Genomic DNA, 19,885 nt, shown 5'->3' on the forward strand with positions numbered 1-19,885 from the left:
TTGTTAGGTGTGTCCAAACTTTTGACTGGTACTGTACACACACACACACACACACACACACACACACACACACACACACATTATTCATCATGGACAGGTGAAGTGAATAACATTGATTATCTCATTACAGTGGCACCTGTCAAGGGGTGGGATATATTAGGCAGCAAGAGAACAGTCAGTTCTTGAAGTTGATGTGTTGGAATCAGGAAAAATGGGCAAGCGTAAGGATCTGAGCGACTTTGACAAGGGCCAAATTGCAATGGCTAGATGACTGGGTCAGTGCATATCTAAAACGGCAGATCTTGCCCATCTCATCCAATCCCACAGAAGAGCTACTGTAGCACAAATTGCTGAAAAGGTTCATGCTAGCTATGATAGAAAGGTGTCCGAACACACAGCGCATCACTGCTTGCTATGTATGTGGCTGTGTAGTCACAGACTGGTCAGAGTGCCAATGCTGACCCTGTCCACCCCTGAAAGCATGTTACCATCAGACCTGGACCATGGACCATGCAGCAATGCTCTGGAGAATATTCTACTGGGAAACTTTGGGTCTTGACATTCATGTGGATGTTACTTTGACACATAACATCTACTTAAACATTGTTACAGACCAAGAATACCCCTTAATGGCAACAGTATTCTCTAATGGCAGTAGCCTCTTTCAGCAGGATAACGTCCCCCTGCCACATTGCAAAAATTGTTCAGGAGTATTTCAGGAACATGACAAAGAATTCGGTGTCTTGACTCGGCCTACAAATTCTCCAGATCTCAATCTGATCAAGCATCTATGGGATGTGCTGGCCAAACAAGGCTGATCCATGGATGCCCCATCTCACAACTAACATGATTTAATGGATCTGCTGCTCACATCGTGGTGTCAGATTTATAGTTATGAATTTCATTACTTGGGTGCAAAAACACTGAAGGTCCTGTCACCCGTGGAGGAAAGTCTGACTCTCGGGATTATGAGTAAACTTGAGCCAGATGACCTTAACACATGGGTGAAGGTATAGGGAAGTAATAGTTCAGTCAAATAACCTGAGGCATAGACATGTAAGGCTTTGTAGATGAGGAGGAGGGTTTTGTATTGAATACGGTAGGAGATGAGTAACCAGTGTAACTTAAAGAGAGTGTGCAACATCTGAGCAGAACGTTTAGTGTAAGTTTGAGTAATCAGTGTTAATGTGAGTGTGAGTATCGTAAGTAATCCGGAGATTGTGTTGGTAGGAAGACCAGTAAAAAGTGCATTAAAGGTGGGAAGTTGTGAAGACATGGACTAGAGATTGAGCACTCTTAAAGGTGAGTGTGGGTCAGAGTTGAACTATGTTATGAAGGTGAACAAATGAAGTTTTAGTGATGGAACTGATGTGGGAAGTGAAGGTGAGCAATTGGTTCGAAGATGACGCCAAGATTACGGCAATGGAATTTACTAATTGATACCTCGCTGCTCACTAAAATTTCACTTCATCAATTATTGAGGGCCTTTTGCCCAGATATATGGACAGTTACTGGATATAAAGAATCTGCTTGCACAACATGGTGTGATTAAAAATTGAATGATCATCAGTTATTGCCTTTGTACTGTAGATCACAGGCTTAAATATTGATCTCTCTTACTATTGACTTACTTTTTTATTGTTATTACAGTATTAACTTCCTAATTGTTGTCCTTATTATCCTTATCCTTGTCTTGAGAAGCCTCCATAGCTGCTTGATTCTTCCGAGGGCATCTTACAAATTGAAAAATCCTTAAAGATGGTGGCTTTTGGTATACTTCTGGGTTATGAAAAATAGTCAAGAAGGGACTGAGTAGGATCAAGGCAAAAATGGAACTGTGTCATTTTAAATCGTTTATGAAAGTTATGTACAATATTAGGAGTCACTGAGCATTATCAAGAAACGAACCTTGTCTTGGCTCCCTTTATGTGTGAAAATTTCTCACAATCAGTTGCAGGTTGAATTGTTTTCATGTAACTTGACAGTTACCAAAAGCAATTTAAAAAAAAAAATTGTGTGCAGCACATACACTAATGGCAGGCTAACATAGTAGCACACATACTACTCATCTCATCTCATTATCTCTAGCCGCTTTATCCTGTTCTACAGGGTCGCAGGCAAGCTGGAGCCTATCCCAGCTGACTACGGGCGAAAGGCGGGGTACACCCTGGACAAGTCACCAGGTCATCACAGGGCTGACACATAGACACAGACAACCATTCACACTCACATTCACACCTACGGTCAATTTAGAGTCACCAGTTAGCCTAACCTGCATGTCTTTGGACTGTGGGGGAAACCGGAGCACCCGGAGGAAACCCACGCAGACACGGAGAGAACATGCAAACTCCGCACAGAAAGGCCCTCGCCGGCCACGGGGCTCGAACCCGAACCTTCTTGCTGTGAGGCGACAGCGCTAACCACTACACCACCGTGCCGCCCACATACTACTCATAAGCAGCTATTCACAGAGGTGTCATGTTAATTTTACCTGCTATATAGGTAGTTAAACTAACCAGTTACAAGCAAACACCAAAAAATAAAATTAAGAATTTTTGTGAGATGAGAATAATCATCTAAAAGAAGAAGAAATTTTGTAAAACTGAATTATGCCAAATATGAGGTTTAAGTATATTATTTAAAGGTAGACTGCCTTTCAGATTTTTCAAGTTTAGGTCAAAAAAGAATTTTCCCTGACACCCAATTATTTTTGTTTATTGGACCGAAAGCTACTGAATTCAAGTCACAGACTTCCAATTTTATTGGGTTTTTTAAAATAGAACAATTAATGAATATAAGGCCACGTGGCCCTAAATTCTCCACTATTTTTTCCTGCTTCACCATGACCCAATTCAAGATACTACGTCATGCATCACGTGGTGGGTTTTCCCTGTTCGTGCAAGGCATTGTGGGATACAGATTTGAAACAGGAGAGAAAAATGGAGGATGTGAGCATGCGAATTAAATGTGAAAAGACTGACTATAATAATGAAAGCAAGAAGAAAAGACATTATGTTGCAAAGGAAAGGAAACGCAGGACCAAACTAATAAATATCAGCGGTCAGCGAGCACCTCGGTGTGATCAGCTGTTCGTTTAACAACAGAATGATGTAACTGTCAGTGCACGGTCAAGGTAAACCTGTAGATGGCAGTAATGCAACACTGTGGATGCCAGCTGCTGTAAAACCCAAAAGAAGAAGAAGAAGTTAAACCTGCGCATGAGCACACGGACTTCCTCTGTCTGCTTGACTGCACAAAGCGAGCAATTTCATGCACATTATTTGCTCAGGAATCCCATCAAACTAAATAACTTCCCAGCCACAGAATGGCCTGATATTTTCTGAGATATTACGGAAATAAACATATATCACAATGGGAAAATTTCAGAGGGAACTAAATTTCACCAATTTTATGAAATCAAAAAGCCGTCTAGCTTTAAGTATGCTATTTCGCCAAATGTGTGACTGGTGTTCCTTTATCTCTTGCGAATATGCATTGTTGTCTACTACTATTGTCTATTATCTCTTGTCATTTCTCTGAAAGGATGCGATGCCGAAATTTAAGATCATTCCGTTTTCTGGTCATAAATGTCTACAAAAAGTACATGAATTACAGTAAAAATATACAAAATCATCACTACTGACACTAAAGACACTAACCATTTCTGTATTTACATGATTATTCTCACCTTTTAAACATTCTGTTCCACTTCTTTCTCTCTAAGCTGGGCTCTGATGGGAAGCATTCCGGTCTCTCTTCCTAGTTCACATGCCTGCAACTAACCAGATGTCAGAACACAAGTCCTTTATTTGTGAAACAGTACTTTCAGGCCTGATGTCTGAGTACAAGTCAAAACTCACAAATATACCAAGTTCAAGCATGACGAAACATATCGTAAGTGTATATACGTAGGGGGATTCTCTGTTTTTATATGATCTCTTCCACTTGAAGTCAATCTGTAGGTGCACCATTGAGAGCATTTAACCAGTTACTCATGTCTCTCCAGTGTGTGATCAAACTAGCACAGCCAATCATTGGCAGAGCTCTGTCATGGCTACTGGACATTTATCACACCTACAGTGGTGCTTGAAAGTTTGTGAACCCTTTAGAATTTTCTATATTTCTGCATAAATATGACCTAAAACATCATCAGATTTTCACACAAGTCCTAAAAGTAGATAAAGAGAACCCAGTTAAACAAATGAGACCAAAAACCTTATACTTGGTCATTTATTTATTGAGGAAAATGATCCAATATTACATATCTGTGACTGGCAAAAGTATGTGAACCTTTGCTTTCAGTATCTGGTGTGACCCCCTTGTGCAGCAATAACTGCAGCTAAACGTTTCCGGTAACTGTTGATCAGTCCTGCGCACCAGCTTGGAGGAATTTTAGCCCATTCCTCCGTACAGAACAGCTTCAACTCTGGGATGTTGGTGGGTTTCCTCACATGAACTGCGTGCTTCAGGTCCTTCCCCAACATTTCGATTGGATTAAGGTCAGGACTTTGACTTGGCCATTCCAGAACATTAACTTTATTCTTCTTTAACCATTCTTTGGTAGAACGACTTGTGCTTAGGGTCGTTGTCTTGCTGCATGACCCGCCTTCTCTTGAGATTCAATTCATGGACAGATATCTTGACATTTTTCTTTAGAATTCACTGGTATAATTCAGAATTCATTGTTTCATCAATGATGGCAAGCCGTCCTGGCCCAGATGCAGCAAAACAGGCCCAAACTATGATACTACCACCACCATGTTTCACAGATGGGATAAGGTTCTTATGCTGGAATGCACCGTTTTCCTTTCTCCAAACATAACGCTTCTCATTTAAACCAAAAAGTTCTATTTTGGTCGCATCCGTCCACAAAACATTTTTCCAATAGCCTTCTGGCTTGCCCACGTGATCTTTAGCAAACTGCAGACGAGCAGCAATGTTCTTTTTGGAGAGTAGTGGCTTTCTCCTTGCAACCCTGCCATGCACACCATTTGTTGTTCAGTGTTCTCCTGATGGTGGACTCATGAACATTAATATTAACCAATGTGAGAGAGGTCTTCAGTTGCTTAGAAGTTACCCTGGGGTCCTTTGTGACCTCGCCGACTATTACACGCCTTGCTCTTGGAGTGATCTTTGTTGGTCGACCACTCCTGGGGAGGGTAACAATGGTCTTGAATTTCCTCCATTTGTACACAATCTGTCTGACTGTGGATCGGTGGAGTCCAAACTCTTTAGAGATGGTTTTGTAACCTTTTCCAGCCTAATGAGCACCAACAACGCTTTTTCTGAGGTCCTCAGAAATCTCCTTTGTTCGTTCCATGATACACTTCCACAAACATGTGTTGTGAAGATCAGACTTTGATAGATCCCTGTTCTTTAAATAAAACAGGGTGCCCACTCACACCTGATTGTCATCCCATTGATTGAAAACACCTGACTCTAATTTCACCTTCAAATTAACTGCTAATCCTAGAGGTTCACATACTTTTGCCACTCACAATATCGGATCCTCAATAAGTAAATGACCAAGTAGCCTATAATATTTTTGTCTCATTTGTTTAACTGGGTTCTCTTTATCTACTTTTAGGGCTTGTGTGAAAATCTGATGACGTTTGAGGTCATATTTATGCAGAAATATAGAAAATTCTAAAGGGCTCACAAACTTTCAAGCACCACTGTATTCCTAATGAAGGGCCTATCATATCTTTCAACCTTACTAAACTATACGTGGCATGGTATGCAAAAATCTGCCGGATGTTATTGCGGCTGAATTCTGGAAAAGAGACTAAAAAAAGAAAGATTTGGTTTTTAAATCTTGACCATAAAAAAATGCAGTCAGGATTTAAAAAAAAAAGAAGAAGAAAGAAAGAAAGTGCGGTCAGTCTGCCTGAAGTTAAAGGAAACTAGCTAAGTGGGCATGGAAAGTGAGGAAATCAGTGCTACCCCTCGCTGCATATAGTACATGAACTATAGATCATTTACAGGCCTACAGAAATAAATTTCTGATTTTCACTAACAGGAGTTTGTGACTATGTGGAAAGAGTAGAACGTAATAGAATAGAAGCGAGAGGGTGCATGTTCGAAAACATTTATCTTAAGTTACCTTTAATTACTGCTGCCATGTGAATGGAGACTCTCAGAAACAATCTTCTAAGATCGTCTTAATGTATTATATGCAGTTTAATCTCTTGTTTATTCTTTTTGTGTATACAGTATTTGGAAAGAATCACAGTCCACAAGTAATGCTTTTTTCTTCTAAACCTCAGTATATACTGTATCCGTGTGTGTGTGTGTGTGTGTGTAGAGGAAGTTCCCTCTCATTTCTGCAGAGCTGGTCTCCTACACATGATTCGTCAGATCGTTTTCATAACCACTTGTCTGAGGTCAGCTTCTAGTCAGCTGCAGTCACGCAATCCCCCTCCCCCTCGTCCTCCACTAATACTACTCTCTCTCTCTTTCTTTCTCTTTTTGGATCTTGCTCTTTTAAAGGGAAAAAAAAGCACAGTGCAGCCCATTAATTCTGTTCCCACTGATGTCTCTCTCACTCAAAAGGAGATCCGGGGCCACACAACCAAAATCCTTCTTCGATGCATTATCTAGTTTACATAGCATGTTCTAAATACCTTACATTTATCTAGCACAGCATGATGGATTACAGGAAATTAGATTACCAGCTAGTTATTTATGGTCGTATTCATGGTAAAAGTCGAATACAAGGTGGAAGAAGTAATCTGAGAGAGTTGCGTGTGAGCACGGAGGCTAATGTCACATCTGGCCAAGCTAAGTCTCTTAATTTAATCCAAACTCTCCAACCACAACAGATTCAAAAGCCTCACAACGCATACAGCACCATGGTGGCTACAGATGGTTGAAGTATTTTTGTACAAATTCTGTTGATTTCCCCTAACAACAACATGCCTTGGTTACAATAATATCCAGTCTGTAAAATCCCCTATTCAAATGATATGTATGTGTAAGGAGCAAAAAATGTGGTGATACTTTCAATGAATTTGTTATTGAGTTGAATTAATGCATTTGTTTATTCTGTTTAACTATTTTTTCTAAGAAATTAGTTTATGTTAGGCGGCACGGTGGTGTAGTGGTTAGCACTGTCGCCTCATAGCAAGAAGGTCCTGGGTTCGAGCCCAGTGGCCGACGGGGGCCATTCTCTGTAGAGTTTGTATGTTCTCCCCGTGTCCGGTTTCCCCCACAGTCCAAAGACATGCAGGTTAGGCTAATTGGTGGCTCTAAATTGACCATGAGTGTGAATGGTTGTTTGTCTCTATGTCTCAGTCCTGTGATGATCTGGCGACTTTTCCAGGGTGTACCCTGCCTCTCACCCATAGTCAGCTGGGATAGGCTCTAGCTTGCCTGCGAACCTGCACAGGATAAGTGGTTACAGATAATGGATGGATGGTTTATGTTATTAATATAAAAGGGACGGAAATATATTGTATCCTCACTGGTTACAGAAACAGGTGTACCTGCAATTATACCATTAGCCAATCATGTTCAACAGTGCAGTGCATAAAATCATACAGACACAGGTCGAGTTTCTGTTAATGCTCACAGAATACGTCAGAATGGGGAAATACGTGACGTCAGTGACTTTGATCATGGCACAGTTGTTAGTGCCAGGCAGGTTGGTTGAATATTTCAGAAACTGCTGATCTCAGTGAATTTTTATGGACAACAGTTTCTAGAGTTGACACAGAATTGTGCGAAAAGCAAAAGACATCCAGTGAGCAGCAGGTCTGCCTTTGGTGAGAGAGGAGAATGGCCAGACTGGTTCATGCTGACAGGAAAGTAACTCACATAACCACTCTTTACATCCATTGTGAGCAGAAAAATCACCTCAGACTACGTCAAACCTTATTCCATGATGGCACGGTAGTCATTATCTTCAATGATTGCACTATGAGGTTAAATTTAACAGCAAGGAATCTGAATTATATTTACAAAACATAAATTTGTTCTCTGGGTCATTATTTTGTTCTTAAGAGTCCAAGATGATAATGTGTACATACGGTATGCACTCCTGAATTTGAAGAGCTATTTTAACTAAACGGGCAGCATGGTGGTGTAGTGGTTAGCACTGTCGCCTCACAGCAAGAAGGTTCTGGGTTCAAGCCCAGTGGCTGATGGGGGCCTTTCTGTGTGGAGTTTGCATGTTCTCCTGGTATCTGCGTGGGTTTCCTCCGGGTGCTCCGGTTTCCCCCACAGTCCAAAGACATGCAGGTTAGGTTAACTGGTGACTCTAAATTGACCGTAGGTGTGAATGTGAGTGTGAATGGTTGTTTGTCTCTATGTGTCAGCTCTGTGCTGAACTAGCGACTTGTCCAGGGTGCACCCCGCCTCTCGCCCATAGTCAGCTGGGATAGGCTCCAGCTTGCCCGCGACCCTGCACAGGATAAGCGGTTATGGATAATGAATGGATGTTTTAACTAGTCAAAGTATATACTTGTTCTTCATATTGATCACATGCACCTCTGAGCCTACTGGGTTTTTTCAGTGTGGTGGTTCATTTTCTCCTTGTGCTTGTGTAGGTTTCCTCTGGATGCTCTGGTTTCCTCCCACAATCCAAAAACATGCAGATTAGGTCAACTAGCTCCTCTAAATTGTTCATAGGTGTGAGCTATGTGAGCTACCTCACAACAAGAAGGCTCTGGGTTCAAGCTCAGTGGCCGACAGGGGCCTTTCTATGTGGAGTTTGCATGTTCTCCTCGTGTCTGTGTGGATTTGCTCTGGGTGCTCCGTTTTCCCCCACAGTTCAAAGACATGCGGTTAGGTTAACATGGGGCAGCTTTGGGCTGAAGTGTGCTTGAGCAAGGCACCTAATCCCCAACTGCTCCTCAGGCGCTGTAGTATAGCTGCCCACTGCTCTGGGTATATATGTGTGTGTGTGTGTGTGCGCTCATTGCTCACTTGTGTGTGTGCATGCATGTGTTCATTGCTTGAGATGGGTTAAATGCAGAGGACAAATTTCACTGTGCTTGAGTGTGCATATGACAAATAAAGGCTTCTTCAAGTTTAATTTCAGTTTCAATTTAAAAATTACCGACCTGTCCAGGATCTACCCCGCCTCTCGCCCCAAGTCAGTTGAGATTGGCTCCAACTTCCTGCACAACTCTGACAGATAGGTGTTATAGATAATGGATGGAAGGTTGAATTGATATCTCATCTCATTATCTCTAGCCGCTTTATCCTGTTCTACAGGGTCGCAGGTAAGCTGGAGCCTATCCCAGCTGACTACGGGCGAAAGGCGGGGTACACCCTGGACAAGTCGCCAGGTCATCACAGGGCCGACAGATAGACACAGACAACCATTCACACTCACATTCACACCTACGGTCAATTTAGAGTCACCAGTTAACCTAACCTGCATGTCTTTGGACTGTGGGGGAAACCGGAGCACCCGGAGGAAACCCACGTGGACACGGGGAGAACATGCAAACTCCGCACAGAAAGGCCCTTGCCGGCCACAGGGCTCGAACCCGGACCTTCTTGCTGTGAGGCGACAGCGCTAACCACTACACCACTGTGCACCGTGGATTGATATTAATATGATAATAATAAATTGTATGTAACTCTATGTTGACTGCAAATAAACAATCCTTTAAACATATTAACTGGTTTACACAAGCAGAAACATTTCTGTGTGGTAGAATGTAATGTTTAAAATGTTTATGATAACTACATAGCATGTTTACTATATTCAAATTTATCTGACCGCTTCCTCACACCAGTGTGAAGGGAGGTATTTCTCATATTTACAGATATTATGAGGCGAGCGAGGGAACTGAGTGTAACAGGAGATGGAGCTGCCTGACAGTAATCTCCTGAGCAAACATAATAAAGTTCACTAACAGTTCCACCTGGTGAAAGAAAATGCATAATTCACAAGTAAAGGATGAATACGCATTTCAAATAACGGCCTATAATTTCCAATGTGTTGTAATACTACTTGAAATCAGATCAAATACAGAAATAAAACAATGCACATATTATACTGCTGTGGTTCACCAGTGTGGCTCCACTGTCTTATTTGACAAGAAAAAAAGGCCATTATATATTTATACCACACTGAAGTCTGGGACCCAAAGTCAAAACATTGCGTGCAAAGGACTGGCTAACGTGTAGATCTGGTGACCAGCTAGAAGGGAAGATGCATCTTCATGAATGTGTCCTTTGAGTGGCGCCAACCATGGACTGGCTGCATTTATATTCTAATGGAGGGTAATGAAACTTCAAACAGGCCCCTTCACTGTGAGTTGTGTTATTATGGTCTAACATAATAGGCTAGCTTAGTCATATCCATGTTCTCTGCTATTTGTGTCCCTAAATTAGTGTTACAGTGAATGAGTGCAAAGGTTACTGTGGAGACAGAACAGACAGAAGAAAGAAAGAAAGAAAGAAAGAAAGAAAGAAAGAAAGAAAGAAAGAAAGAAAGAAAGAAAGAAAGAAAGAAAGAATTCCACACAAATCTCATGCTTACTCTGCCCATCTGGGAAGCATCCCATCTTGATTGGGAAAAAACATGTAGTGCGTGGGACTGCATTTGTAATACGTATTTAATATGGGGCTTTAGGTGAAACATACATTTTCCTCATTTTGTTATGTTCCACCCTTAGTTTGAAATGGAATTAATTCCTTATGTCTCAAAAAAAAATACACTATACACCAAAAAGTATAGGTTTTCATAAAGTTTTATAAATGTTTTTCTCCATTCTGTCTCCCAGTCCCTGTTGTAGACAAACATCTCCACAGTGTCATGCTACCACCACCATGCTTTACTGTAGGGATGCAACTGGCCAGGTGCCTTGTTTCTTCCTGCTGTACATTTTACACGTAACATTCAAGCCATTCAGACCATTGTTTCGTTGGGACCTTCTAAGCTGCAGAAAGTACCCAGATCTGTGCCTCAACAGAGTCCTGCCTCTGAGGTCTACAGACAAGGATCATTCTCGCTCTGACTGTTAACCAAGCTTTAGAAAAAGACCCAAGGCTGATCAGTGGAAATCACATGTGCCTAAGCTGTATTTTAATCATCAAAGGAAATCTTTATTTCAATGTGATATTACAAATCCTCACGAAAACCTGTTTATGTGTTTAATCCATTTCCGAGTATAACTGTAATATAATAAAACGAAGTCTGTGCCTTCAGACTCTTAACAAAGAGAGTTTCTTGTCTGCAGGCAAACATTATTATGGTAAGCCAGACACTGACAGCTACAGAACAGGCACAATGATCCTCCAACATCACATCAGCGTTTAAACAGATCACTCAAGGACATAACACAAAGAGGCATCAGATTCCGCTACGTCTGTACATCGCAAGGCAGAGATTCTACGAATCAGGCAGAAAAGTCACCATTCATTCAATCCACCATTTATGATTTAGGATGTTAACAAATGGGTAAAGAAATTACTCAGCTTATTCATTCATGAGATATTGGCTACACTTCTGTTTAAATAAAAGAGTCACACATTTATTTACGGTATATAAACTTACTGCAGTTTTAAGCATTTATTTCCAATTTACACCTTATTTGACATTGACACGGACAATGACACATTGACACTCGTTTATATATTTGAAAACTGTTTCAGCTAAAGGTTCTGAAGTTAGAAGTCATTTGTACATATTTACTACCAATTCTGGATTTTTTTTTCCCTTCAAAGTAATGAACTGATCTTTTGAATATGACTAATAAGTCACTGTGGGAGCAGGGGTGTGGTCAAGCATCAGTTTGTGAATGGAGGGTGGGGCCAGGGAAGGTGAGTGGCAAAATAATTACACCTGTCGTCAATTAATGCGCGTGTGTTTGTTGTAGTGATGACAGAGGATAGAAAAGGAGCGAGAGAGCAAAGAGAGAGGATCTCTCCCGACCAGAGCACATGCGTGTGTAAGCGAGTGAATAAGAATAGTGAAGCTGAAAAGCAAATAAAAATAAAGTCTGTGTCAACATCAGTTCCTGCCTAACTGCACTTCAGTATTCCACTCATGTCAGGGACATACTACAGCCACCTTCAAACACGTGACATAACAATTAAGTCACTTTTTAGTGTATACATAAATGTTGATGTGGGTGGCACGGTGGTGTCGCCTCACAGCAAGAAGGTTCTGGGTTTGAGCCCAGCGGCCGATGAGGGCCTTTCTGTGTGGAGTTGCATGTTTTCCCCGTGTCTGCATGGGTTTCCTCCGGTTGCTCTGGTTTCCCCCACAGTCCAAAGACATGCAGGTTAGGCTAATTGGTGGCTCTAAATTGACCATGAGTGTGAATGTGAGCATGAGTGTGAATGGTTGTTTGTGTCTATGTGTCAGCTCTGCAATGACCTGGCGACTTGTCCAGGGTGTACCCTGCCTCTCACCCATAGTCAGCTGGGATAGGCTCCAGCTTGCCCGCGACCCTGCACAGGATAATGGATGGATAAAAACTGATATTACATTTGCTTTTAAAACTTCTGAATTAATTAGTCTATATTATTCATTGCACTGTTGAAAAAAATTAAGTGAATTTTATACATTTTTATCACATCATTTTCTTGCGAATGTCACAGTTCTTTGAACATCTGTTACGTAAGGCATTTACAAGCTATTTGTCTATTTACAACTTATGTTTAGCTTTGTATATCAGTTGCATGTCTACTTTTACATTTAGTACCATCTACATACAACAACACTTCATGTACTCTGGAGTTTAAATTACTGGGAACAGGTAAATCACTCACACACAAATCTCCGGCTTCTTACAAAAACCAGACATCTTGAACACATCATATGAGATAATTTATAGGCTACCAGTTTAGGGCGGGAAAAGGTGAATAATTTTGCATTGGATATATATAAATGTAAATGTTTCAGCTCCTAGGTAGGTAATCCTCTTTGTCTTCGACAGCTCTGATATACTATATACAGGTCTCCTGATGTGTGTCATGCCAGCACCAGAAACTCCACTTCCCAGAACCTATCACAGCCTACAAATATGGTCGCCACAGGCTACAATCCCTAGTACAACACTCCAACAGAACATTCACGATCACCCAACTTCTCATCACACACACCCGTTCTCAGTCCCACTCACAGCCTGTATAAACAGACTCACACAGTTGTGAAGTAATGCTCAGAGTGCCGACTTACCAAGCCTTTAAATATTGTATTGTGCCATTCTGCATTTTTTTTTTAATCTTGCCTTGGGGCGGCACGGTGGTGTAGTGGTTAGCGCTGTCGCTTCACAGCAAGAAGGTCTGGGTTCGAGCCCCGTGGCTGGCGAGGGCCTTTCTGTGTGGAGTTTGCATGTTCTCCCCATGTCCGCATGGGTTTCCTCCGGGTGCTCCGGTTTCCCCCACAGTCCAAAGACATGCAGGTTAGGTTAACTGGTGACTCTAAATTGACCGTAGGTGTGAATGTGAGTGTGAATGGTTGTCTGTGTCTATGTGTCAACCCTGTGATGACCTGGCGACTTGTCCAGGGTGTACCCCGCCTTTCGCCCGTAGTCAGCTGGGATAGGCTCCAGCTTGCCTGCGACCCTGTAGAACAGGATAAAGCGGCTAGAGATAATGAGATGAGATGAGAATCTTGCCTTGTTGCTTCGTTTTTTTTAATTTTGTTTTTGCCCATGTTGTGCCGATTGCTGGACTTTCTACCTGTTCTAGTTTATGGTCTTTGCTTTATGTTTTGGAATGGTTTGTCCGTGTCTTTTTAATAAAATGCTAGCCTGTACTTGCATCCTTAAATGACTCGGTTGCATGACAGTGTGAAGGAAAACTCACATGAACCAGTTAGTTAAATACTTAGCCACGCTGCAAATATAAACACATAAAGTAATAATACATAAACATTAAATATGGTGCCCTCCATGGCATCCAGACTGGCATCCATTCCAGGGTTAACTGGAATAGGCCCAGTGCTCCTGGAATAGGCTTCAGGTTAAATAGTTTACTCAAGATGATAATAGCTGAAAAGTAAATATTAACACTCAATGAACTCACTTTATCACTGAATATTTGTTATTGGTTATTATACCATGTAGTTCCTGTTGAAGAAAATCCATACATCTTTACCAATGCATTAAAAAGTGTCCATTGGTATATTACCACCATATACACTCATTGGCCACTTTAATATGAACATCTGTACCCCTGGTCATTCAAGAAATTATCCAATCAGCCAATCATGTGGCAGCAGTGCAACGCATAAAATCACACAGATACAGGCCAAGAGCTTCCATTAAAGTTCATATCAAACATCAGAATGTGTGTGTGTGTGTGTGTGTGTGTGTGTGTGTGTGTGTGTGTGTGTGTGTGTGTGTGTGTGTGTGTGTGAGATTTCAGTGACTGTGGCATGGTTGTTGGTGCCAGATGGTCTGATTTGGGATTTTCAGAAACTGCTGATCTCCATGCACAACAGTGTCTTGTATTTAGACCTTGTTGAGAGAGAGATCAACAACAAGGTCAAAGAAGAATGGCCAGACTGACAGGAAGGCAGAAAAGCCATAGAGAATGCACAACATGCCAAACCCTGAGGTGGATGGATTATAACATCAAAAGACCTAGGTCTCCACTCCTGTCAACCAAGAACAGGAATCTAAGGCACAGGCTCACTGAAACTGGACAGTTGACCAGCATACCTGGTCTCTTTTTCAAAACTCAACTTTCCAATTTGAATAAATCTGTTCCCTCCCCCACCCCCTTTACCATGGCCAGTTACCACCGACATCACATGACAGCTACCAACCACAGAGGGCAAAGGCTTTCTTAGCTTCCTCTAAGACATGACGCCAGCCGATCACATCTTTTTGAACTGCAATGTCAGAGGCACTCAGAGAAAAGTGCGTGAGCTCATAGACACACTAGCTAGAGAGAGTAGGCCACACATCCCTCCCTGAAAGAACTGGCTATGGATGGCTATGGCAGCATCAGGATTTGATCTTGTGATCCCTGTATGATAACAGGGCAAACACTTTTCGGTTGTGCCACTTTGGAGCCCATAAGCCTGTTTCTCTATCTCAGCTGCATGTCAGTGAATGCAAATATTTTCCTTCAGTTCTTTACATTTTCCCACAAATCCAGTTTGGTGAGTACTGGAATGCAGAGACAAGTGTGTCAAGAAATTATTGCTTGTATTTCTATGCATAAATACCAGGACAGTTTTATTATAGGATATATGATTAATCTTATAATATTGTCTTCTATGGCTGTATAATGTAGCCCTCATCAATGTCAAGAACAGCAAAAACACACTGGGTAGTAAACCCCTTTATGTATGGCTCTTTGAAATCACCTTCCTGTCAAAGTTTGGGTCTGCCAGTTCCTGCTCCCTCTCACTGTTTCCTTTATCTATTTATATCTTTATTTATTCTTTGTACAAAGAGTTTAGTGATAGCTAGAATATCAATAGTACTAATAATTAACTTGCATTCATCCAAAGCTTTTTATACTGCAAGGATTTGACCTCACAACATTTCAGTCACAACCTTACAAAGACCAGTTTCTTACTCACTTATTAACTGTGAGAGGTGTAGATGATGACACTAAAAAGGTACAAAACGTTTTGGCTGATGTAAAACCAAATCTACAAACAAACAAACAAATAAATAAATCACTGTAATAATGTAAAATTAGATAATAATCACCAAATGGACCTGAGTAGAAAAACAGAGATCCAGTTATGAACATATTCAATGGCCATTTTCAATCACTCAAACATTAAAGGTAGACTGCCTTTCAGATTTTTCAAATGTAGGTCATAAAAAAAAAATTTCCCTGACACCCAATTATTTTTTTAATGGACTAAAAGCTACTGAATTCAAATCACAGACTTCCAATTTGATTATTATTATTTTTTTTTAAATAGAACAATTAATTAATTTAGGGCCACGTGGCTCTAAATTCTCCACTATTTTTTCCTGCTTCACCATGACGCAATACAAGATACTATGTCATGCATCACGTTCACGCAAGGCATTGTAGGATATAAATTTGAAACAGGAGAGAAAACCGGAGGACACGAATGAAATGTGAAAGACAGACTACAGTAACAGAAAGCGAGAAGAAAAGACGTTCTGTTGCAAAGGAAAGGAAACGCAGGACCAAACTAATAAATATCGGCGGCCAGCGAGCACCTCGGTGTGATCAGCTGTTCGTTTAGTGACAGAATGATGGAACTGTCAGTGCACTGTCAAGGTAAACCTGTAGATGGCAGTAATGCAACACTGGATGCCAGATGTTGTAAAACCCTAAAGATGAAGAAGATGATGACGATGACTAAGGTAAGCATGCACATGCACACACCAGACTTCCTCTGTCTGCTTGACTGCACGAAGCGAGCGATTTCATGTACATTATTTGCTCGGGAATCCCCGCAAATGAAATAACTTCCCAGCCACAGAATGGCCTGGGGTTTTTTTTAGATATTACAAAATAAACATACAGTATATCACAATGACCAAATTTCAGAGGGAACTAAATTTCACCAATTTTATGAAATCGAAAGGCCGTCTACTTTTAAGCTTTACCTAACCTAACCTACGTATGGTTTGTTTACTACTGTTTTTATTACTATGCAGAAATAAACAGGACACATTATCAGCTGTGAACTGGATGTTGGCCTTTTTCCAACTGTCAACAAATGTCCAAGACCTTTCCTGTTTATTCATACACTGAAAACATACATTCGGTGATAGAGATGGTAGAATCACTTAAAACTTGGGACTACTCTGAAACATCTTTTAAATGCCCGTAATTATGTCTAACAAAATGTGACAAGGCAGGCTCAAGCTGTGCAAGAAAGTTATAGTATGGCATATAATAAAACTGATTGGGATTTGAACTGAAATGCTCTGTGTGGAAAAGAAATTTATAACAAACAAGAAAAGACCACAGTGAAAGTTCTACAAACATATGTTAGTCAATTTAAAATTTGATATATGTTCCTTACAAAGCAAAACATTTAACACGACAGATAGCTTGTGTTACTGTGTAATGCTTAAAAAAACCTGTGCACTTACAGCTAAGCATGAACTGCACACCCTTGTAACCTTAGAAGCTTTGCGCCGTTTATAAGGAAAGATTACAAGTAGAAATTGCTGTGTTGTGAATGTCAATACTGTAGAGTACTTGGACAGAGTAGTACTTCAGAATACTAGAGAACTATTAACACGTAGAGAACATCGAAATGAATAATTATCCCAATCAATCCTATTTTATAGAAGTCATTCAAACAATATATAAATGATCAATTCAGTTTAAATAATGATAGAGCATAAAATACATACTGCAATGTTAAGTTTCTGTGGAATAAAACTGAAATTTCGAATGAACGATAAAATAAATTTGTCAGGAAACTAATAACGAAGTGGTTTTGCTTATTAGATTAGAGTAGTAATCCAGCAAAACACTGGTCCCATACAAAGCAGGCTTGAACATCAACTGCTGTAAGGATGGAACAACAAAATTAAATATTTACCCGAGTGTCAAACTTAGAGTGCATAAATAAACAGGACCCCATATTAACAGCTGATATATTAACACTGCAATATAAACTTAAACCTCTCAAACTTTGAACTGCTGAGAAACATCTCACAATCAGTCCTCTTGTATGCATAATTTGGAAACGCTTTACCTCAAACATTTAAAGAAAATGTGGGTTTCCCAAAGGACAATAAACAAAAGCCACTTTCATATGAGTCACAGCAATTTTCTACATTAGCTATTTGCTCAAATCCATCAAAACCAGATTTTTCAGTCTTTGCATTACAATTAGATTTAATAGGAGGTCTCTTACCATGGAAGAAGCTCTTGACACGAAGGTAACCGACACTAAGACGCAGCACGGAAAGCTTATCCAGTTTGGAGATGATCTCAGGTGGGAAAGGGAGTAGACTGGCCAGACGATCTAGCTCTGCATTCAGCCGGTCTCGATGCCGTTTTGATGGGTTGGACTTCTCGCTTACAGCTGTAGGCTTTCTGCTAGACAGAACAAAATACAATACAGTCAGTTGACGTAAGCTGTGTAGCTACCTGTATTAGGCTGGATATTGATGTCGATTTTACAAAAATTGGAAAAGTTGACATGTCAAAAACAATTCCATGATTTCCAGGAAATTGTGTAGTGGCTCGACAACAGGTGTTTCACAGGTTCTCAAAACCCATGTGCAACAGATGAACTTGATGACAAACACGTTTATCACTCTGTATTACTTTGATCAGAAATTAAGTAGACGGAAATGACGAACAGAGTAGTTCTCACACTCATTACCACCAGATACAGACTTTCCGCACAAGCCAACTGACACTAACACATGTATAGGCTGAACCAGACCCATGCACAAGCTCATAAATGGAAAATATAATACAATGAAATGCTTAACTGTTTCTGCATGGGCTTCCTCCGTTTCCGACCTGCATACAAGCAGTCTCCTGGTGGGATCATCTCGTGCTCAAGCCAGGGAGAAGGTGTGCTAGGAGAATGACATCCAAAAGTTTACATCTACGTAAAGTTTTTTTTTTTGTTAAACAATCAGAAGCCCACTATTCACAATAATTTCAAATCAATATGAACTTAAATATGTGCAATATTCAGTCAATATTATTTCTTCAGGGTGCACATGTTAAGTATTGCCTAATAAGTGTATGTAAAAATTGATATTTCAATTTGCTCCAAATGAAATATCACCATGCAGTCACGATGCATAGGCTATGTTTACACACACAAGCCAACATGGACAAAATGCTCTGATAAGTATTAATAGCTTTATATATAAAACACTCATTTCATCTTATATATGGTTAAAATACTTACAAAGATAGCCAGGTCCCAAATATGAGAAGTAGCCAATCATTCAAAGAACTATTCTATCAATTTTATATTGCATGGACTTGCATTAATGTAAAATTATTCTATGAGAAGAACTTTCATCAGTTTGCAAAGCTCCAGCAGATGACGGTTTTATACCCGACTTTACTTCCTCGCGTTTCAGGTGGCGGATTCCACTGAATGACAAGCTGCTCTCTTCGCACGCAATGCTGAGCCTCAGTGCGCGCGCACACTCATACTCTCTCTCTCACACACACACACACATACACACACACACGTGCACGCGCGCTCAGTTACTCTCACTCCCACTTTCTCTCATCCTACACTGGCGTTCAAGACCATTTGCAATTTAAAGGGAAATAAAAAAAATGGGCCGCTGTAGAACAGGATAAAGCGGCTAGAGATAATGAGATGAATGAGATGAGCTAAAAAAAAATGATTGTTTGAATCATTCAAAACGGTGTATTGATAATTTAAGCTCTCTAATACACGCTGAGCTAACAGCTTTCCACTAAGTCATGAAGCATCTTAAACCAAAGGACTTCCTGCTTTGGTTGTGCTAGGTCTATTTAAATCCAGTTAATGTCCAGTTGCAGTTTATTCCAATACAAAACAATATTGCTTTAACTTTTTCTTTTTTTGCCCATAGGCCTGCGTTATCATCAGTGCAATCTGATTGCAATGATCTTCCAGAAACAGCAAGAGGAAAAGGAAACCACAGTCATTCAATTAAAACCACACTAAAGTGTACTAAAATGTTATAAGCCACATATTTGTTATTTACATAAATGTTGGGCCTCACTATTAATTTGACCTGATAACACTGCTTTTTCAGTGAGTGAAGGAGGGAAGGAAGGAGGTGGATTTATTTAGCACTAGTAAACCCTGGAATTTGGAGTAGAGTAGCAAGATTTTGCACGCAACCTGGCTAATTTTTAGTGTGTGATCCATGACACTGGCATATTGACAAACGACTTCCAGCTGTTGGATTCAATGAATGAATAATTTCATGGGTACTGAAGAAATAACTCACTTTCAATAACCACTTTTATCCTGGTCAGGGTCACG

The 19,885-nt window shown here is 40.5% G+C and overlaps 1 protein-coding gene across 2 annotated transcripts in view; it reads right to left on the minus strand.

Moving 5' to 3' along the window:
• Positions 1–19,008, minus strand: part of LOC132867305 (uncharacterized) — a 53,816-nt gene extending 34,808 nt beyond the window's left edge. Inside the window, exons 1-3 of one of the 2 annotated variants that reach the window (XM_060900128.1) lie at positions 18,803–19,008; positions 18,372–18,461; positions 17,786–17,967 (exon numbers count right to left, since the gene is read on the minus strand). In XM_060900128.1, coding sequence (XP_060756111.1) covers positions 17,786–17,967; positions 18,372–18,433 — 244 coding nt within the window. In that variant the 5' untranslated portion in view covers positions 18,434–18,461; positions 18,803–19,008. Of the gene's footprint in view, positions 1–17,785; positions 17,971–18,371; positions 18,462–18,802 lie in introns of both variants that reach the window. The other variant, XM_060900127.1, reaches the window with a different exon arrangement.
• Positions 19,009–19,885: the final 877 nt, after the last annotated feature.

Source organism: Neoarius graeffei, chromosome 19 (assembly GCF_027579695.1).
Source record: "Neoarius graeffei isolate fNeoGra1 chromosome 19, fNeoGra1.pri, whole genome shotgun sequence".
NCBI lineage: Eukaryota > Metazoa > Chordata > Actinopteri > Siluriformes > Ariidae > Neoarius > Neoarius graeffei.